This window comes from Cibotium barometz, chromosome 12, assembly GCF_041138505.1.
Source record: "Cibotium barometz isolate CiBa-2024 chromosome 12, ASM4113850v1, whole genome shotgun sequence".
NCBI lineage: Eukaryota > Viridiplantae > Streptophyta > Polypodiopsida > Cyatheales > Cibotiaceae > Cibotium > Cibotium barometz.
In genome coordinates, this window is record NC_141057.1 from 43,293,435 (window position 1) to 43,316,651 (window position 23,217).

The 23,217-nt window shown below is 44.0% G+C and overlaps 1 protein-coding gene across 2 annotated transcripts in view; it reads left to right on the forward strand.

The window, feature by feature from the left end:
- The first annotated feature begins 6,409 nt into the window (after window positions 1–6,409).
- LOC147633443 (protein PEP-RELATED DEVELOPMENT ARRESTED 1, chloroplastic) overlaps window positions 6,410–23,217 on the forward strand; it is a 33,115-nt gene continuing 16,307 nt past the window's right edge. Inside the window, exons 1-4 of one of the 2 annotated variants that reach the window (XM_086806522.1) lie at window positions 6,410–6,820; window positions 19,587–19,745; window positions 20,119–20,187; window positions 20,370–20,540. In XM_086806522.1, coding sequence (XP_086662648.1) covers window positions 6,428–6,820; window positions 19,587–19,745; window positions 20,119–20,187; window positions 20,370–20,540 — 792 coding nt within the window. In that variant the 5' untranslated portion in view covers window positions 6,410–6,427. The remainder of the gene's footprint in view (window positions 6,821–19,586; window positions 19,746–20,118; window positions 20,188–20,369; window positions 20,541–23,217) is intronic. The other variant, XM_086806521.1, reaches the window with a different exon arrangement.

A 23,217-nucleotide genomic window follows, 5' to 3' on the forward strand; every position in this document is an offset into this window, starting at 1 on the left:
GGTGGAATCTACTTGGATTCAAGAAACAGAACTATTCTCAATGCTACGGTTCTTCAAGAACCTATCAATGAACCTCACAATGCTCAGACACATAGAGATTTGGCGCGAGGCCCTTTCTCATTTGATTTAAATGAGCTACCTAAGTATGATAATTTACATTCTATAACATTTGATGTTGGTGATGTGAAAGATATTAAATCTGAATGTCACTCTATAAGGCGGGTGTTTTCTTTGCCTCGGAATGTCAAGCACCCAGCAACTATGGTGGTATATTCTGGAGATTGTACTCGTCACTCATTATTAGGAGCCCTTTCTTGCAAGTGTCATTTTTGCGGTGCAATGATTTGGAAGTGTGAGGCGACAAGAAAGGTTGGAGAATATGTGGGCAAACACTGTTGTGGAAGTGGGAAGGTCTCTTTATTGCCATTGGAAAATCCACCTCCTACATTGGTCGAGTTGTTGCTTGGTAATGATAATGCAAGTAAGGAATACAAAAAGAATATATGCTCTTATAATAATGCCTTGGTATTTGTTTCACTGGGTGCTCACTTGGATAGTCAATTCACAAGGGGAGGAGGAGTATTCAATTTTCGAATCCATGGTACCACCTATCATTGTGTTAGTTCTGTCACACCTAATGGAGCCCGAGATGCGGCTCCTCGATTTGCTCAGTTTTATGTGTATGATACAGAGCATGAATTAGAGAGAATAGATTTCATGGGACGCCCTCTTTAAATCACAACATTGTTGAAAGGTTGCAAACAATGATGTATGTACATAATCCATACGCCCATGCACTTCGTTCAATGAGAGAAATGTTGCTGTCAAGTCCACATGCGGATTTGAGAATGGTCATCCTCACTGAAGCTCGATCAACCTCACGGCAATACTTGGTTCCTACAGAAAGTGAGGCTGCAGCTATCATGCCGGGTCAAGGAGATGATTTTCATATGAGGCATAGAGACATTCAAATAATGTCACGCAGAGGTGCTATAAAAAAATATCTAACTTACATAGAGACATTCAAATAATGTCACGCATAGGGGCATAGAGACATTCAAATAATGTCACGCATAGGAGCTATAAAAAAAAATATCTAACTTGCATCGCTCATATATGCCTCTATTATATGTTCTTCTATTTCCTCAAGGAGAGGATGGTTGGCATGTTGGAATTCCAGTCAATAGAGAAGGCTCAAATGAGGATACAAAGATCGTAACTCAACGACAATATTATGCTTATAGACTACAGATTAGGGAAGATACAAATGCATGCCTTCTATGCGGTGGTCGTCTTTTGCAACAGTACATTATTGATGCATTTAGTAGCATGCAAGAATCTAGATTAGTATGGATACGCAATAACCAAAAAGCATTGCATGCAGAAGTATACCAGGGTCTTGCAGATATGGTTAATTTAAGTGATGGAGTAAATAGAGTCTTTGTAGGCATTGTTGGACGCAGGGTGGTACTGCCATCTACATATATTGGGGGGCCTAGATATATGCATCAATTGTACTAAGATTCAGTGGCTATTGTTAGAAAAATGGGTAAACCTAACCTGTTTATCACCTTTACTTGCAATCCTAAGTGGGATGAAATAACCAATGCTTTATTTGCCGGGTCAGGAGATCGACCCGACTTGACTGCACGGGTCTTTTATGAGAAGCATAAGGACATGATGCACTTATTGGTGAAAAATTCAATATTTGGAACGGTATTGGGATTTTTTTCTCTTATTGAATTTTAAAAAAGAGGCTTGCCACATGCACATATATTATTGATTTTGGAAAGTGGATGTAAACCGATTGAGATCCCTCACTATGATATGTTGGTGTGTGCTGAACTTCCTGACAAGGTGATGTTTCCAGAGTTGCATAGCATAATTAGTCATTGCAATGTCCATGGACCATGTGGTAAACTGAATATGCGCTCTCCTTGCATGGTTAATGGGAGTTGCAAACATCGGTTCCACGAAATTTTTGTGACAGTACTAGCATTGATGACAATGGGTATCCACCTTACATGCGATAAGATGATGGTAGTTTCATCCAGGTAAAGGATTATAGGGTGGATAGTCGATGGGTTGTTCCATATAACCCTTTTCTCTCTTTGAGGTACAAAGCCCATATTAACATAGAAGTATGCTCTACCATTACAGTTATAAAATATTTGTATAAGTATGTATACAAAGGACATGATAGAGCTACTATAGAGTTGCAAGACAAAAATGGGGTTATTGATGAGGTTAATCAATATCTGGATACACGGTACGTTTCTACTTCAGAGGTATGTTGGCGCATATATCAATACGATTTGCACGACGAAAAGCCCGATATACAAAGGTTACATGTTCATCTGCCAATGCATAATAATGTGCTTTTCAATGACCAAGATGACTTACGTGATGTGATTAGTTGTGAGAGAAACCAAAGAACATCTCTCACTGAATGGTTCAAAGCCAATCAATTGTATGCAGATGCAAATAGCATACTATATGTTGATTTCGCTTGCAAGTGGACGTGGAATTCGGCTCTTCACTTATGGACTAAAAGAAAAAGGGAAAATATGATTGGACGTATGTATAATGTTAATCCGAGTGCAGGTGAGCAATATTACTTACGGATGCTGCTCACAGTGTGCAAAGGGTGCAAATCTTTTGAGGATTTGCGAATAGTGAATGGACATTTGTATCCATGTTTTAAAGCTGCATGTGAAGCCAGAGGGATGCTAGAGAGTGATGAGGAGTGGTGCATGTATCTCTATGAAGCTACAATTCAGAATACACGATTTCAGTTGTGTCAATTGTTTGTCATCATTATAATGGTTTTTTGGGAGCCTATATACTTTGGGAAGCTTTGGGACAAATTCTCTGCTGAACTTTTAGAAGATTTTTTACATTCATTGCTACAAAGAGGGTGTGTCGATGTTGGTGTTTGTCATTCTATAGCAAAGAATCGGGCTTTGTTGCACATGCAAGATCTCTTACACCAGTATGGAAAGCGATTAACTGATTTTGAAGGGTTGCCTACTCCAGATAGATCAAGTTTTGCCACTGTCAACAATGGTTTGCTGATGGAAGAGACGATGTTTGATTTTATTCAGCAGGCTGATTTGTCTGTTTCCATGGAAAGGGTCTTAATAGTTGTCAATCAAGAGCATTTTATACTATCCTTAGAGCTGTTTCTTTGAACCAAGGTGGTGTTTTTTTTCTTGATGGACCAGGTGGATCAGGCAAAACTTATCTTTACAATGCCTTGCTATCTCGATTGCATGAAAAGAAACATGTTGCCTTGGCATGTGCATCGTCTAGAATAGCCGCATTATTACTGTCAAATGGTCGTACAGCTCACTCACGTTTCAAAATTCCATTGGTACTTAATGCTTCTAGCACATGTGGAATCAAAGCTAATAGCCCATTGGCCGAGGTGTCGAAGCTTGCAAGGTTAATCATTTGGGAACGAGACTCCAATGATGTATAGGACAGGACATTGAGGGACATTATGCAAAGTGATACAGTGTTTGGTGGAAAAGTTATGCTTTTTGGTGGTGACTTTAGGCAAATCTTACTAGTTGTGCCAAAGGGATCGCACGAAGACATTGTTGATGCAACATTATGCCGGTCACATATTTGGAGATATGTGAGTGTTTTAAAGCTCACCTAAAATATGCGGGTTAGACAGAGTGCTTACTGTGGTATAGAACATGAATTTGTAAAATGGACATTACAAATTGGGGATGGCATTATAGGTCAGCCAAAAAATGAAGGCAGAGTAGTAATTCCATCGCAAATGTTGATCCATGGCAACTCTGTTTTGAGTTTGGTAGAATGGGTATACAAAGATCTTCATAGAGTTGAGGATTATGCATGCTTCTTTAAAGACCGTGCTATTCTTGCACCACAAAATTTAGAGGTTGATGAGATCAATGAACTAGCCTTGAGTTCATTGCCTGGTCTTGAAAGAGAATACCTTAGTGCAGATTCTATTGTAGAGAATACCTTAGTGCAGATTCTATTGTAGAGAATACCTTAGTGCAGATTCTATTGTTTCTTGCGAGAATGACGCAATACTGTATCCAATTGAGTACTTGAATAGTTTGAACTTAAGTGGTGGTTACCCTCCTCACCGCTTACTTCTAAAGATTAATGCGCCCATCATTTTGCTCCGTAATTTGGACCCTCGACAGGGAGTTTGTAATGGTACCAGATTGATATGCAAGCAATTTAACTCAAAGGTGATAGAAGCAGAAATCATTACAGGTACAAACATTGGAGACATAGTCTTTATTCCTAGGATAACATTTGTGCCTACTATGCTTCAATTGCCGTTTGACATGAGAGGGAGGCAATTTCCTGTCAGGTTAGCTTTTGGTATGTCAATACATAAGTCCCAAGGACAAACATTGAGTGTATTGGGACTTTATCTGGCCACGCAAGTATTCACACATGGACAACTGTACGTCACTATGTCACGTGTTAGATCATCCAATGCAGTGAAAGTGTGTGTAAAGCATATTATGGAATATGAAAGTGGCACAATAGGTTCAAATGAACTCTTCATAACCAATGTTGTCTACAAGGAGGTTTTGCAAATGGCATGTCAAAGAATTTAAATGTAAATGACAGTTTGCAAATGTAAGAGACTACATTTATACCTATCTTTGTGTAATGAAGGAAGCATTTGATTGGAGAATGTTTATGAAGATATGCAAGTGCAGTCTTTGTTTGCTTTTGGATTGCTTTTATATACAATGCCCTTATATTGTGTGTGTGTGTGTGTGTGTGTATGTGTGTGTGTGTATATATATATATAGAGAGAGAGAGAGAGTGTGTGTGTGTATTATATTTGATATACAATGCCCTATCTTTGTGTAATGAAGGAAGCATTTGATTGGAGAATGTTTATGAAGATGTGCAAGTGCTGTCTTTGTTTGCTTTTGGATTGCTTTTATATACCATGCTCTTATATTGTGTGTGTGTGTGTGTATGTATGTAGGTATATATATATATAGAGAGAGAGAGAGAGAGTGTGTGTGTGTTATATTTGATATCATGGATATATTGCTTAAGATGAATGTGGCAAGGAGATCATTTTCGTTCGTTTATGGACAAGATATTGAAGGTAAATGTTTTAGACATTTGTTATAATTCAGGTATTATTATTTTCTAAGATTTATTTAATATTCATGGCTTAATTGTAGACCCTCCATTTTGGGAAGGCCAAGCAACAGCTTCTCTAATTATCGAACTGTTAGAGAGCACTGGTGTTTTACGGTATATATACAAACTTTCTTTTTATGTAGCTTTTGTGTTTTGTTTGATTAATTTATATTTTTATTGAAACATTCATTTGCAATAGGGAATATCTTCACTTTTTAGAACCTAGATTATTGTTGGGTTTGTATGGTCGAGACAGTTACGAGACGATGAGAGCTTTGGGCTCCTAGGAATTTACAATCTATGATTGTGGAAGGTTGCAGATCAGCTTCATGTACGTGTAATGTTTGTGGATTATGAAAAGCCTGATAAGCTAGATTTTCGGTGCATAGGCACCAGACAATACAGAATTTTTCGATTTGCTGTTTACAAGCCTGTTCAAACGCCGTTCGCCTAAAATATTGATCCACCAAATGAGTTTTGTAAGCTTTTATCTTTATACAACTTTTTTCTATGAGAGTTATATTTTCAATGCTAATATTTTTTATGGCATACATTTTGCCAGATGGAGGCGTAGGATATAGGCTACCAAGGAGAGAGAATCCTATTGTCCGAAGATTGTTTTGAGGTTGTGTTCATGTGTGTTAAGATACTCATCATTTTATGGGTTTGTAATGCTAGAAGCTTTTATATGGATATATATGGCAATCACGATGTTTTTATATATTAGTTTGGTAAGTTGAGGGCGATGTATACATATATGTATGAGTGTGACCAGTATCTATGGATATTATGGTGCGTACGCATACACAGACACATATTTACATGTGTGATGTGACATGCACACATGCATTCATAGGCGCGCACAGACTTACACATATCTTTCAGTTGTGGCATGTATGGTTTCAATGGATTTTACGTACACGTACTCATACGTACATGTACATACATACGTACATCTTTATGCGTGTTTGCGTGTAACTCGATGTGCCTAGCTTCTAAAAGGAAAGGAAGGGTGATTTTACACATATATCTTTTGCATGTACCTAGATGCAAAATGCTTCTTGCCCGTTAGAGAGACGGGTCACCACACTAGTTTTTACAAAGTCTGTAATATAGCCTCCCTTTTACTATAAGGTCTTTAGGAAACCTTATGAAAAAATAAAACGTAATAAAGCCTTTCGAAAATGGAAGTTATTGAATTTGGGAAAAAATTAGATTTTTCCTTAGCATCTAGCTGATTTCTTAAAATGCTCGTTCGCTATAAAGTATGGTATGTGTAGAGCAGGGTCTGGCTGAGGTGAGGAGGAGGTGGTGGGGAGCGGCGGCGATGGCGAATTCAATATTACCATCTGGAGGTAGAGGCAGCTCATGTGGCATTTTGGTTCGAGAAGTGACAGTCCTCCATAGCAGGATTGCGAGCGTTACCACAACAACAACAACAGCAGCTTGCAAGCACTTCCCTTCTTACTATCCAATCAGGACGAAGCGTACCCAGCAACATCAACAGGGCAGGAATAACAGGAGAACTCTTGTTGTTGTTGCAGTGAGCGCCCGGCCTGCCAATGATACAGAAGAAGAAGCTTGGAGCCCCGAGACTTATCAAGCTCTGCTGCGTGGTGGCGAGGACGTCGCTAGCGTCATGAAGACTATCACTGAGATAGTAAGTACTCAACTGTAGTTATCTCATGCAGTTTGTTTTTTTCTTGCTTCTCATAGCCTTGCCAAACCCCAAGGCCAGGGCTTTTGTGGATATATTTGTAGCTGTGAGCTCTCTGCGATGCCGAGGAGTGGTAGGGTAAGTGGAGCAGTGCATCATTGCCAACAGTATGCAAGATATAATAAGAACAAGGGTGAAAGAGTGGGGAGTGGGTGCCGGGAGCCACCTTGGAGCAAAGGTGGGCTCAAGTTCACTATACCACTTACACTCCGTGTTGGTACTCCGACCACACCTTGGAGCAAAGGTGGGCTCAAGTGTGTAACATAAGATAAGAATCACTCACAGCCATAGTCCTGGTGCTTCATAAACATTTCTACTACACATAGTTCATAGGCATTTCGGCCACCAATAGATTTATAGGCATTTCGGTTGCCAATAGTTTTATAGGCATTTTGGCTGCAATAGAAATCCATTGAAACATCCTCAATCCATGAGTTGTGCCCAATACATCCCAGTAAAGGGAGCCATAACTCCATATGATAATCATGTATATCATAGATACTAGGCTTTTTCAACCATTGAAAATGTTTCCCCGAAACAACTCAAGGCAAACAATTTACTTTTCTCCTTGTATACATGTACAAGGGTAAGTACTTATCCAAAAATGCATATTTGCTGAACACAAAACAAATAACAATGGAAAAGTACTTATCTCTTGTTGGTCAAGTTCGTCACACGAGTTTAGAAGAGATTGCTATGAGCTTTGATAGAATTACCCAAATACCAATAAACAGGTCCAGGCACAAAAGCAAAGTCTGTGCTTCCAAAATAGATTACACGAACTCATATATTCATAAGCCAAACATTCTTTTGCTCATGTTGCTCATGATGCATGTTTGCTTCCATAAGTGGAAAGGCTTGCAGTGTTTAACTACACTAATAGCTAGTGTTTATACCCCAATAGGATTGTCTTCACGCAAGAGTGTGAAATAGGCGAAGCTCTGATACCAATGTAACTGGGAGTGGGTAAGAGGAAGGGATTTCACAAAACACTTGACCATTAATGCAATTCAACACTTAAATTGGCCAGAACCTTAAATATATGCCACTTAATTCCACAAAGTTGTAAAAGAGAGATGTACACATTTGACACCACATAGAGGCCGGAATGGGCCGACCTCCCCCTTGGAGTATTTTATTACCCAAGGAGAAAATATCATGTACAAGCTTTGGGGGAACACACGCTCCAGATTTTTCTACATACTACCATGAATAATTCATATACACGGGCTTTCATCAAAAAGCCCCATGAAAATGCCAAGAATATGTATATTCCGTGTGTATACTGGCCAACGTAGCTTATGTAATAGCGCACATAGCTGTCCATAAACCCATATGGCTGAATTATAAGCCCATAAAGCTGTCCATGAACCCATATAGCTGAATCATAGGCCCATAAAAATATAATCAATTAAAAAGACAAATGCCCAATGGCTGAAAATCCTATTATAATGATCAAATACCCCTCCCTGCCTTCAAGATTTCTTCGCAATGGAAGCCTTCAAATACTTCATGGGCAACCTTGCAAAGAGAGAGAAAGAGAGCAACCAGCATTTGGGCAGCCTATAGCAGGGGTAGAGAGCCATAACCTTGGAGTGGAGAACCATCAAGAATAAAGAAGAGGTTAGTTTGTAGCAATAGAGCCTGCTCAAATGAAGAGAGAGGGCTCCAATTTATAGATTTGGGGCTCGTATGAGATAGAATGGCAAGTAAAAGCTATAATGACAAGTGTAGGGCTGTCACCATTTGGGCCTAAGTGGTCTTCGCCTATTTCATGCCAAGGTACGGGAGCCTAGGGAGCTTCGTGTCGCCCGTATTGAGGCCAGGACTAGTGTTACCTTGGGGTGGCTAGGCCTCGTGTCACCCGTAGTGTAGCTTGGACGTGGAAACTGTGAGGGATCCTAGTTTAGGCTTCCCACTGAGCTAGTTCCATGCTCGGAAAGACGTGCTATTTACAAGTTTCTGGAATTGGAGATATATCCATTGCATAATGCACGTGCACACATCTATGCTTGCTTGAAACTGATTTGGCGTGACTTGTTTTCGTGTGACTGCCTGCAATGACGTCGGTTCATAGTTAGGAGATGCCCACCCATGAACCATGTGAGTGTCCTGTATTTTGACATGGTTTGTGGCCTGTGAACAAGTGGTAAGCATTCATTTAAACCCTTGTTTATTTTTTCTAAAGGTTTTATAACCTTCACTATTCACATTCATTAAAATTGGGCCAGTGAGTGTTTGGGCCTAGGGATGCAAGTGTGGGCAGCCCAACCTTTGGGCATCCTTTTGCTCATGTGGACCGTCTTTATTCAATGGGCATTGCCACATGTCAAATGGGGGCCTCGTGGGTTGGGGCCGTAAAGGGCTCAAGCTCCATGTGGAATTTCAGCCAAGCCGTCTTGATGGCCTCCAAGATTGTGAGATCACCCAAGGAATGTGAAGCTAATGGCCGGGCTCTGAGGACGCCCTCCACCGAGTCACAATGCTGTATCAACTAATTGGGCCTAAACCGAAGGATCTGCCGCCGCTGAATCTTGGGGTGGGTCCAGGGATAAATGCTCATAACGGTTCAAAGTTGGAACTGTTGCATTGAGGCGGAGTCCATAGGGGTTCAGTCCCTACTGTGCCTACCTCGACGGTGGTGATGGTGCCTACGAGGGGTCTACCATTGCTGCCCCCGCTGGTCTCCTGTGGGTCTACCATTGCTGCCCACTGGTCTCATGTGGGACTTGCTGTTGAGGCTCTCCGCTAGAGGAAGGGATGAAGGAGAGGATTGGGGGGGTGTGTGGGGTGTGTGTGTGGCATTTTGGCAGAGTTGATGACCGGCAACATAGTCAGACCTTGTGTTGGGCTCACCACTGTTTGGGACTCTTGGTGGCTGTTGGCTTGGCTTTGCATGTCCACAAGGGCATACTTGCACTAGAAGGCCCATCTGGCGACGCAAGAAACACGGCCTGAGTAGTCGTGGAAAACTCTACCTGCTGCAAGCCAGCCCAAAGTCAGCCCCGACAGCTGCCCTGGTGCCCATGACCTGTAAAATACCCAGTCGGCTAGCAATCAGGTAGTCGGCCACTAGTATAGTGGAGTCAGGCAGCACCAGATCACACGGGCAGCACAAACACAATCGGCCAGACATCTGGGGGTAGCCGACAGCCCCCACACAGCTCCAGAAAAAATAGGAAAAAATACGGAGAGTGAGGAAAAATGGGAAGACACCAAATACGGGTGGGCACACCCACAACAGTGACCTTGACATAGTGTATAGACAGGAGATGACTGCTAACACCCCCTCTCAGCTCCTGGATGTGGAACCAACCCCAGTGAGTTGGAGCGCCGCTGGAGCATAGCCTGAGGTAGAGACTTCGTGAAGAGGTCCATTGCATTGTCCTCCGTCGAACAATAAAGATGTCACCAGCCAAAATCTTCTGACAAACAAAGTGATATTGTATCTCTATGTGCTTGGTCCGAGCATGGAAGACTGGGTTCTGAGCAATAGCGATACAGCTTTGGTTATCGCACTGGATGACCGTGGGCTTCTTCTGTGGAAACCCAATCTCGCCAAGCAACCTCCGCAGCCACACAACCTCGCAAGCAGCACCACAAGCAGCCCGGTACTCTGCCTCGTTGACGACAAGGCAATAGTTGGCTGCCTCCTGTTGCTCCATGAAACAGCTCCTGAGCCGAGGGTAAAACTGTAGCGTGATGTAGATCTCCTCGTGTCTGGATCTCCTCCCCAATCTGAGTCACTCCAACTTGGAGTCGAACTCGTTCTTTCGTTTCACCTCCACTGGTGTAGAAGAGTCCAAGATCCTTCGTACCTTGGAGATACCGCAAGATCCGCAATCTTGCGTCCCATGAGACTTCAACGGCGTCTGCATAAATGAGCTCAACAACCCCACAGGAAAGCTCAAGTCCAATCTGGTGTTCAGCCAACCAGATCAATGAACCAACCAGCTTCCGGTACAAACAGGCATCAACTGGCTCACAAGGATCATTCACTGTAAGCTTCGTATTCGGGTTCATTGGTGACGTGATAGGCTTGCAGTTCTCCATCCCAAAGGCCTCAAGCAACTCATGAATATACCGTTGTTGCTGAGAGACAAAGAACCTCCTCTGGGTTTGCCAGATCTCCAATCCCAAGAAGAAGTGGAGTAAGCCTAAATCGGTCATCTCAAACTCCTTTGACAAGGCAGCCTTCGTCACTGCAATGTGCTCCATATGACCGCCGGTGAGAATGAGCCTTGAGGTCATCCACATAAAGGATGATCAACGTGACCATGCCGCGTCCCGAAAGAGAGATAGGTTGGGATCTGCAACCGATCTCTGAAATCTAGTCCGTAGAAAGAGGAATCAATCTTTTGATTCCAAGCCCTGGGAGCCTGCTTAAGACCCTACAAGGCCTTCCGCAACCTGTAAACCATCCCCTTTGATCTTGGAACCTCAAAGCGTGGAGGCTGCTCAACATACACCTCCTCCTGCAAGTCACCATTAAGGAGCGCAGATTTAACATCCATATGAAATATGGGCCACCGCTAAGAAGAAGCAAGGGCAAGAACGGTCTGAATCGTGGTTCTCCTCACTGTCGGTGCAACGGTATCCTCATAGTCGATGCCAGGCCGCTGAGCATAACCCTTAGCCATAAGTCTGGCTTTGTGTTTGTCCACCGATCCATCTGATGTATACTTGGTCTTAAAGACTCACTTGATACCAACGACAGATCGTTTCGATGGCCTTGGAACCAACTCCTAAGGTGTTATTCTTCTCAATGGCATCCAGTTCCACCTGCATGGCTTTCCTGCAAGTGTCCTGTGCAAGGGCTTCCTTGATGGAAGTGGGCTCTTTGTGCCGCATGATACAAGACATCAAAGCATAGTTTACCTATAAAAGCTCTGCTGAATGACTTGTGTCACGAACTCTATGCGATCTTTGAGGTCCGTCCTCTGTGATCCATTCGGAGGGAATCTCCATAACACCGGACTCCCGAAGGGTGTCTACCAGCCACCTGGGAACTCGAACAGAATGCGGAGCCTCCTGCTGCTGCGGGGGCTCATCTCCAGTTGCGGGCTCAACCTCCTCAACGGACTGAGGCTGTCCAGTTGGAACAATCGATTGGGAATCATCATCAGAATCCTTTGGGTCTCCAAGAAGTGGCGGCTCATCAACAGTGGAAACTGGAACACGCTCATCAAAAACCACATCCCTGCTGACAACGACCTCGTTCTTCTCTGGATCATACAATTTGTATCCCTTGGAAAGAGAGTTATATCCCACAAAGACAAGCTTTTGGGACTTTGAGTCGAGCTTCCCCCTCCGCTTCTTTGGAATGTGAACATATGCAGCACTCCCAAACACACGGAAATGGGAGACATTAGGTTTCCTGCCAAAATACGCCTCAAAGGGAGTCATATTCGGTACTAAAGTCGTCGGAGAACGGTTGAGGATATGGACAGCCGCAGCCACAGCCTCTTCCCAAAGTGGACGAGGAAGATCATGATGCTCCAGCATCGTCCTCACCATCTCCACCACAGTCCTGTTCTTACACTCAACTACTCCATTCTCTGACGACGAACCTGTATTGGCCAGCTCTTGCTTGATGCCATGTTCCGCACAAAACCACACGAATGCATTGGAAGAAAATTCTCTTCCTTTGTCAGTCCTAAGTGTCTTTATCTACAAGCCATACTCTTTCTCCACCATCACATGCCACTCCTTGAACCGAGCAAAAGCTTGGTCCTTTTGTGAAAGAAAATAAACCCAAGTGAATATGCTACAATCATCAAGCAGCAGCATAAAGTACAAAGAACCTCCCAAGGATGCTGTCTGTATAGGCCGACACAAGTCAGTGTGTACCAACTCCAAAGGTTTCGAAGCTCGCCTGGAAGCTTGCTTCGGAAAGGATTCCCTGTGCTGCTCACCACGAATGCAAGAACTACAGTGTCCTTGCTTGCCGCCAACATCTGGCAAGCCAACCACCATCTGGTCCCGGAAAGCTTGCCGCAGTGCATCCACATTCAAGTGGCCAAACCGAAAGTGCCACAAATCACCAATCTGAGAACTTGTCAAAGAGGAGAGTGCTGAGAGTTTGTATATACCATTCTCCACTCCGCCTTCCCAAACAACCTGGCTAGTCTTGTGGTCCCGTAGAGCAACAGAATGCTCCTCAAACTCTACCCGGAAGCCAATCTTGCACACCTCATGCACTGACAATAGATGAAAACCAAGGGCGGGGATGTAAAGAACACGAGAGGAATGCTTTCCCCCTCTGCCATCGAGAATGATCTCCATCCGGCCCTCATTGTGAATCGGTATGGTGGAATTGTCTCCAATGAAAATGTGACCTGATTGCCATTTCAGATCTTGAAAGAAGTCACGGGAAGGAGTCATGTGCCTGGAAGCACCACTATCAAGAATCCATTCCCGAGTATCCTTGGCGGTGAAGCCAACTGCCTCCTCGCTCGAAGAAGAAGCAGCACCATCGGTGTCCAACATCTCGAAGTGCACAAGGTTGGAGTCTTTGCAGCTGAAGCTGAAGAATCAGCACTCTTCTCAGTCCGCTTGAGACACTTTCTCCAATAGTGGCCTTTCTCGCCACAATCATTACAGGTTCTCTCGGCCTTCAGTTTCTCTTGGTCTGAATCGGGCTTCTTCTTAGAAGACTTCTCCGATGAAGACTTCCCTTTGCCCTTGTTGTTGTTGTTACGGCCTTTCGACCTTTGGCCAGTCAAGGCCTTAGAACCTCCGCCTTGTGGAGGGTTCGTGAATCGCTCTTCCTGGTCCAAGACCATGGGCACTAGCTCCTCCCATGTGATGGTGCTGAGCCTGCCACTGGTGATCAAAGAGGAGTAAAATGCTGAGTACTGAGAGGGCAAGCGTGACAACAACGTTATGGCCATATCCTCGGACGATCTCTCTTTCCCGGCTTGGAGAACTTTCTACTGAAGAGCCTACAGCTTGTTGATGTGCTCCCGCATCGTCGATGACTTTGCAGGATTCATCACCCGCATCTAAACTTCCAAGGAGATCCTCTTCATGGGTGAAACCCTGTTGTAGAGAGAAGCCAAATGTTGCCAAATCCCTCTGGCCAGCGTCATATGCTTTATGTGATTGATCACTTGTGTTGTGCAATTAAGGAAGATGAAAAAACGGACTTGGGCATTAACACGATCCCATGACTGTGCCTGTGCCTCCCGTTCCTTCCGAATAGAGGATAACTCCCCATCTTCCAACTCCGGCCGTGGAACCCGATCAACAATGAAATCAGCCAAGTCATAGGACTCCAAAACAGATTCCATCGTTACCTTCCATATGCCGTAGTTGTTCCCGTCCAACTATCAGTCCACCGGGAACGTGGGGAGTGTTGGGATCTTCACGTGCTTCTCAGCCATCTCAAGCGAATCTGCCATCTCAAGGGTTCACAAGGTCTTGTGAAGGGAGGGTGGGTAGGAAAAAAGAAGAAGAAGAGCCTGCAAATAGAATGCAAGGTGGCTGTCCAACGGTGATGGCCGCCTTCTACCCGATCTCCAAGTCCCGTACAGCCCAAACAATCTCCAATCAGCAAACCCTCGACGTCCCAATGTCTCCAAGCTTCAAGCCATGTGGGGCTCTGATACCATGTCAGAATGCACAATGGAAATGAAGACAATTGCTGTAGAGAGCAATACACATATGAAAGAGAGAGAGAAGCTTGTGTAACTCTGCTATATACACCAATAAATCCCGGAAATACACAATACAGGAGTGTGGGGGCAAGGGGCCATTTTATATGGCCCCTGGTTGCTGGTCGGCCAGCCCAAAGTCAGCCGACAGCTGCCCTGGTGCCCATGACCTGTAAAATACCCAGTCGGCCAGCAATCACGTAGTCGGCCAACAGTATAGTACAGTCAGGCAGCACCAGATCACACGGGCAGCACAAACACAGTCGGCCAGACATCTGGGGGCAGCCGACAACCCACACACAGCTCCAGAGAAAATAGGAAAAAACACGGAGAGAGAGGAAAAATGGGAAGACACCAAATATGGGTGGGCACACCCACAACAGAGGCCCTGACATAGTGTACAGACAAGAGATGACTGCTAACAAGAGGCGCATGGGAGAAAGGAAGCAAAAGAAGGGGGAAGCAGACAAAAGAGGAGGGGAGGGCAGCAAGGTTGGGTTTGAGCAAGGAGGGGGATAGAAGGAAGAAGGGGGGGAGGAAGCGAAAGCAAAGTGGCAGCAATGAAAGGTGTGGAAGAGGCGGAGAAGAGCGGAAGTGGCGCAGAGAGGAGGTGGAAGGGGCGAATGCGCCAGAGACAGGCAAAGGAGGTGGCAAGAGCATAGGAGGGTTGGGAAGGGCACCTGGAAGCGGGAAATGGAGGGGGGTGGGCAGGAACAACGGTTGGAGAAGCAAAAACAGGAAAAAGGAAGAGAGGGGAAAAAAATGTGGGAGATGGAGAGCAGCATGAAAGTAGAAGGGTTTGAGGGGGGGGGTGTGCTGCATTTACGGGAGCTCCAGTGTCTTCAAACAAGAGTCCGATGGTCCTAAGGTGGTGTTGATCATGTGCTCTCAGACCAAAATTTTGAAGACCATCATCCACTAACTCGGGCTTGTTATCGGGTGGAGAGACCAAGTCCGGTCCATGGTATAGCACAAGATTGCTTGAATGGAACACCAGATGTATTTTCCAATGACTTGGTGACTCTAGCTTAAAGACCACATCATTGAGGTGCTTCATGATCTTGAACAAATCCTTCTTTTGCTTCATTAGCGGATCAAGATCCTCCACCACTTGGTCTGCACCAGCAGAACAAGAAGCTGCTCCAATGCCACCACCAATGGCATTGCAAAACAAAGTGAAGGCCCACGCAAGTTGGAAGGACTAGCATACGGGCTAAAGACATCAGTACCTTCTCAAAACATGCCTGCCCAAGTGGGTCTAGCACTCAATACCACCGGAAGAGCTCATAGTCCCAGCTGCAAGCATATACATGAGACAATCCTCCTCGCGGTAAGTGTCCAGGAGAATTATCACCCTCCTTTTCCGATGACTTTGGGGAACAAATCACTATGGCCTTCCAAGATATGTGGAACACAGAAAATATGCGCTCTTTCTTCATGGAGGGTCTTATTCATCTCATCCCAAAAGGAGGGGATAAGACAAACATAAGCCAATGGCAGCCGATTACACTGCTTGGAACTGCTTATAAAATCTTGGCAAAAGCATTTAATATAAGGTTGCAGCCGATCTCATAGAATGTGATTCAGGACACTTAGACTGGTTCCTACAAGGGAGGTGCATGTATCGCATCATGTTTTCCTTGTGGGAGGCAGTGGAATGGGCTAAAGCGAGCAACCAGCCCTTAGCCATTCTACTGCTTGACTCTGAGAAAGCATATGATAGAATTGATTGAGGTTTTTTGGAAGGAACCCTTAGATGCACAGGGTTCTCTCTGAGGATTGGATCAGAGAAATGTCATGCTTGTATACTGATGCTCATATATTGGCATGTGGTGACAGAGGAGAGCGCTTCCAGATCTCCTGATTTGTTTGTCAAAGAGAGTTGAGGCTATGAATATATATCTTTGATCCACTGCTGGGGTATCCGGCTTGAGTCTGCTCTGAGGATGAACATAGCTTACGGATGACACTGCCTCCCACATTTGCCTTTGTTCTTTTCGGATTGGCTCGGAGGATTTCTATAAAATTTAGATATACTTGGATTGAGGGAGGCAGCACTGCAAGATACTTGTAATGTCAGGTTGGGATCGATGTATACTTCGCACAGTAGTTTGCACCAGTTCTCATGAGCAGAAGGAAAAAGCCACTTCATTGGAGCTCTAGGAAACTGGACTTAGCCTCTAGAGCCTTGGTGATTAACCAAGTATTGCTTGCCTCAGTCTGGTATATCTTCTCCTGTTGGTGTGTCACGTGCATGCCACGTGGACATGCTTCCGCACTGATCTGGACAGGCAGTAGGACAGAATCAGACCCCTTTTAGGGCTGAGTGGAACCAAGAGAAGGCATGGACCAGGCAGCAACCCGACAGGAGGAATACGCCAAGAATGTGCTGGTCGGCAGCATTAAATGCTGGTCGGCCAGTTTGGGTTCAGTCGGCCAGATTTGCAAGGGGCTATATAAAGAGGGCCAAGGTCTTTATGTCATTCATTCAAGTTCCCACTTGGGACTTGGGTCATAGGTAGGAGTACAAGTGACCTTTTTCAAGGGAAGCTAAGCTTCCAACATGGCATTGTAACAGACAAGTATATGAATAAGATTTTGAGTAGGTTAGGTCACTGCTTTCTCTCGCGTTTTTATCCAGTTGTTTGTGCATCAAGCATCCAGTGGGAGTGCTGCGTTTTCCATTGAGTGATGATCTGGCCACAGAGGCTTCCGCATGTGACATGGTGCTTCTCTCGAGGATGATTTGGTCAGCTGTGGAGACTGGTCCACAACTTTCTTTGGCTAGGTTTGGATGGCACACTAGATACTCGAGCTAGAGTTGCATGGGAGACTATCATTTGTCCCATGTAAGAAGGAGGAATGAATATTATAGATCAAGTTATCTAGTGCAGAGCCTTGCTTTGCAAGCTAGTGGTTAGAGGCTTTCTTTGAGGCACTGAGCCTTGCTTTGCAAGCTAGATCAAGATATCTAGTGCAGAGCCTTGCTTTGCAAGCTAGTGGTTAGAGGCTTTCTTCGAGGTGCTGAGCCATGGAAGAACTTCTTTCTCTCTCAGATATCGATGTATGCATCGTGGGGGTGGAGACTGGATGCCCATCATGCGTTTTATCTTCAGAGAGGCAGATTATAGAGCATCTTTGTCCCCCCTCATGTTAGCCTACACTTATTAGGTCATTGGTTGGCTGCCCATTGTCAGGTCATAAGTCAAAAGCGTCGTCCTGATGTGTGCAAACTTTTATTCTAAGTACTAGCAACACCGTCTAGCTTTGGGATATTTGGATTAAAGTCTTTTGAAGACTTTGGGAAGCCCATCGGCCACCCAAGTTGGGGGCCATGGGTTCTTTGTGTGCCCATTACCTTGAGCACAAATCCCAATGGCCAGGTGCCCTTGTGAAAGGTTAAAAAGGGCAAATTACACCAATGACCAGCCCACGCATCTAGTCGGCCTTCTCTTCATGCAGTCAGCCAGCCCCCCCAGGCACTATACATACATGTGCATGAGCCTACAGCAGCTCTCTCTGATTCTTGCACACATCTAGAGTTGATACACGTGCTCGAGACCTCAGCCCAAATGCAAGCAACATGAGGTCGATTGCAGTCCATCTTTGCGTGTATAAGCAAAAACGCAGGTCATCTTACCTGTGTGGAGCAAAACGCAGCACATAAGCACTATCCAGCAGAGGTGACTTCAGGCCAGTGCTGACGTCCGCGTCTTTAAGGTCAGGAAGTGTGACATAGCGGAAGCCTTCATGCCTTAATCACAACCCTTAAGCACCCTATAGGAACCTTAGTGCAAAACGCAGGCGAAAGAAAGAAAGAAAGAAAGATATATTAAGCGTCTACTAAAAACCCAATGGGCCTATGAGACCGAAGTGATACAATAATGTCCATGGCATATCTCATCATGGAATGGAAAATAAAACAGAAAGAAAACATAAACATAGCTATCTCAGTGGGGTGATACAAAACTGTCCATGGGAACTCATCATGGAATACGAAGAACATAGAAACATGAGAGAGAGAGAGAGAGAGAGAGGTTTTCAGTATATGTATTATGTACATGAAAAGGTAATATACATGGTTGGCCAATGGCCTTCCAAAATAGACTTATCTAAGACCAATCTCCAAAAGAGAGATGATTATGAATGAATGCTGGCCTAGCTGTGTATAGGCCCTCCTTGCGCAAGTCGGCCAGCCTCCAGCGTCTTGGACAAATAAAATGCTAGTTGGCTACATCAAATGTTGGTCGGCCATGATTAATGCTGGTCAGCCTGCTGTAAATGCCCATGACTGCTAACACACATATATTATGCTGCGGCTGACCGGATGCTTGACCACTGTGCCTGTCTGAGCCTGCTAGTGCCCTAAAGTAGCCTTAAACTGATGCATAAATCAGGGATTAGATATCTCCATGTGTGTGCACGTGACAGCAACTCAGGGTTTTCTTAGCCCTAGGTCAGTCCATTACTTCATACAGCAATAAGGCAGATACACCTACGGGTGGGGGCCTTCTGAGGGTTATTGGAACCCAATCCTGTGTACTCCTCCACTCCATCTCTCTCTTGCATATTTTCAGTTTGTGAATGTTCTCTGCTGATCAAGTAAAAGGTATTCCATAAGCTTCCACATGTAACACCTAGACATAATTGGACATTAGTTACACCCACAGCTACCTATTGGATGAGCACTGTGCAAGTTGTGAGCGGTACGGGTCGCCAATTTATTCCCCATTGATTGGCCTTGTATAGCGCTTGCCGAATTTTGATTTATCCTCAAATTTACTCAGTTCCCCGAAAAATTATCATAATCCAAAAGTTTTCTCTATTTTTCTCAATCTTCCCTGTTTTTTGCTTTTCCCAAAAAAATTATATCATATAGTTTTCACCACCTGCTGCTTCTCAGCTGTTTCCATTTCCTAATTTTGGGCCGTTTTCAGATGACAACCATTTCAGTTATTCCAAGTGAGTGTTATTAAAGTGGCTTTTAATTTTTTGTTGAAGTGCTCCTCTTGCTGGTATTGACCTTTGACAAAGGTGTGACTTATTTTCTGCAGCTTGAGGATATACAAGGTTTGGATCCTGAAGATGAAGGTGTTGCTTTAGAATTAGCAGCAGCAGGAGCGATAGGACAGAAACTCGACAGTCTGGATGGGAGCTTTTTACTGGCCTTGGACTGGATGATCAGGCAGGCAGATTCTGAACAAGATGAGAAGGTTAATGCTTGATCCTGCTAACTCTTTGATTGTTCTTTCCATGTAGCTGAATACCAGCTTGATATGATAACGCATAATTTGTTGATGTTTGGCAACGTATTAGTTTTCCTTTGGCTTGTTATAATGTATCTTATATACTGTTATCAGTCTGCCGTTGTAGAGGCCAGGGGTTGAACCTGCGCCAACACGCTGGAAGTCAATCGCCTTACCAACCCACTACAACGCTGGGGACTCTATATACAGTGTCTGAAATCAAAGATTGAATTGTATTCTTATCTCTTTCTTAGACTACCATATTTTGCAAGAAGCGATGCACATGTAGGCTGTTATTTTACTAATTTTTTTTAAAAAAAACTTTATTTCTACTTTACAGCGGAAGCAGGTACTTGAGATCATAAAAGACACGGTGTTGGGGCAACTCTCTGACAAGTGTCCCCCCCATGTGAGTGATCTAGCATGCTATTTAAGTGTTCAGTAGTTGTCTGTGTCCCCCCCACAGTAGTGATATAGCATGCTATTTTAGGTCTCAGTATCTCTCTCTCTCTCTCTCTCTCTCTCTCTCTCTCTCTCTTGCAGTGAATTTGGGCAATTGTGTTAACATGCAGCCACGACCTTGCCACACAGGTGCAAGTAATAGGGATGCTATGCCGTACACCAACCAAAGAAAAACGGCATGAAATACTACGGCGATCAGCTGGTGGTGGCGGTGTTTTTGACACGGAAAGTGGGGGGAAGCTGACAATCCCAAAAGCAAATCTAAATGACATAGCCATACAAGCTGATAATCTTTTGGTGGTAAGTTCTTGTATTTCTACTTTTTGGTCACATATAGCAATCTTTTTAATTGGTCAAAATCTATGGATAAGCTCATCTGTATGGGCTATACGCAGTTAGAACAACCCAGGCACGTAGTCTTTTGATCACAGATCAGTCCCAATGTCAACTGTCACCAAAGTCGGGGACCCAGAGCAATAATAAACCAACACTTCAAATACCAGGCACAGACATAGAGCATGAAAAACACAGCGGAAGAACCATAATCAAAATAATAACACTGCACTGAGCTGGAACGGCCGCCCCCCCTAGGAACTTCTTTATTGAGCATAGAACACCAAATTTTCCAACAAAGCATTGGCAAAGTCTCTTGCCCGGATATCTATCCGGTGTCAAGATAAAAACAAAGCACCAAAAGAGCTCTCAAAACTGTCCCAGATACCTCCAAAACAGCTCCAAAACAGCTCTAAAAACATCTACCCCTGACAAGGCCAGAACTGTGAGCGAAGAACGCTAGAAGAAAAACCACACGTGTGGTAGACTGTATGGCTGTTGTACAGCTGTAAGTACAACCTACAGTCGACCGGTTTTGGAGGCGGCCAACAAAAACGAAATTTGGCTATTGATCACCCTGTAAGCGACCAACTCCAAAATAGAGAAAAGGGAGAGAAGAAGCTGTACGGCCAGCGTTGAGAGATGGGAGAGAGAGAGAGAGAGAGAGCTGCAATCGGCCAATAGAGGCATGCGCTTCATGCTCCAAAATAGAAGCCCCTACCCCTTTTTAATGAAGTTGACTAGCTATATTTGAAGTGCTTTTCCCTTTTTTCCCAAAATAGGTGAACTTACCCAAAAATATCAACTTTATGCTTTTCTTGGCTTTTGATGCCCAAGTTTTGGCCCAAAATATCAACTTTATGCTTTTCCAGGCGTGTAGCCCAAGTTTCAAGTAGGCGCCTCCTTTTGTCGACCTGTCCCATGCCCAAAATAATAATATGTTGAGCGTGTCTTTAATGATGTGTGAAAACACTGACTTATAAACACTATAAGTCACTTAAATGATGAAAATCCCATGTTGCTTTTGCTCAGAAGCGATCTTTTAGGCCAAACTTTGCCAGTTAATGCTCTAGCTTTTTTTTGTGGAGAATCCCCGTCCACACCTTGGTTTCGCTCACTGTGTGAAACATTGATCAAACTGGTGAAGGGACCAAATGGTTGACATCAACCCTATTACTCTTCATGTCATTGTGGTGGGGCTGCATTTGGAAAATTCCTCATGCTCATCATCAGGGTGAAGCTGCTTGTATGCATCTGGGTGCATAGTCTACAAAACAACCTAGTAATCCCTTCCTCTGGAGTAAGCCCGCAAGTCTATGGAGGTGGTCTGCTACACTCTTCTTCATTCGAGCTCAGCTTGCTCAGGAACCTTCTTCCCATTTTATTCTACAGATTCTTGAGTTTTTTCACGAAAGGTGTTAAGAATGGAGCCACCTTAATGGCTTCTATGGCTACCTAGCTTCTGTTCATTCCTTCCTGGAGTAATGGCTCGATCCTAATCTTCTATAAGACTCTGAAATTGTGCTCCAAATGATTCGACTTCTTGATCGATCCTGATCAAATCAGATCATTGATCCTGCAAGCATTTTACTTTGTAGGCATATAAAATCAGCTGCTTTTCTGTTTGCTGATTTCCAGCTTCGGCTTCTTGGCCATGGTGAGTTGAGCAAAGGGGTTCCCTAGAGTTCAGATGGGGAACGGGCTTCGCACTTATTTTTGGCGAAATTTGCTATGTATACAATCATGACATTGTGCATAATGTTTCTCTTACCACCTAGTGTGTGCTTTCTCGGGTCCTTGGGGTCTCATGATTCTGTATGGGTTCATGTGTGTGCTTGAATTTCATAATGCTTTCCCTTCCCTCTAGATAGGCTTGAATGCCACACTATTTTCCTGAGTTTAGGACCTTGTGTTGTTGTGTTCCTTATCAAGCCACCCTTCCATGTTTGTGGTATCCCACATCTGGTATTATTTGAAACACTGCTGAATGTAAGAGTAATAACACCCTATATAGGAGTGTTCACTTCAAGCAGCCAATTGACCCACTTGTTGGGCTTGTCCTGTGGTTGATGCATGGCACGGACCGGCAAATATTTGGAGTGGTACTTGGGTGTGTAAGGGTGAATTTGGTTGGAAAAAAATTGGGCATCATAAACCAATTCAAGGTTGTTAGAGGCGTCAGAGGCGTTTGGTACGAGGCGGGTATGGTACGCGCCTCGAAAGACTCCTATTTTTTAGAGACGTTAGAGGCGTGTTAGAGGCGTCTGTTTATATATACATATATATATATATATATATATATATATATATATAGTGATAGATAGATATAATATATATAGTAAAATTTGAGAGAGAGAGAGAGAGAGAGTAGAGTGTGTATGTATGAGCCTTGAGGGAGGGAGAGAGAGGGTGTGTGAGAGAGGGGGAGAGTGTGTGTGTGAAAGAAAGAAAGCTGTATTAACGTCTGCAAAAGGCCAAAATGACCTATGAGACCAAAATAGTCCATCATCATCATCTGGATACAACATCAAGATTCAAGGGTACAAAGTAAAATGAAATGAACTGAAATGAACCGGTAGAGTATAGAGAGAGCTCCAAAAGTGGGTATAAAAAACATCATCATCCTAGTGTGTTTGAAGTTTGA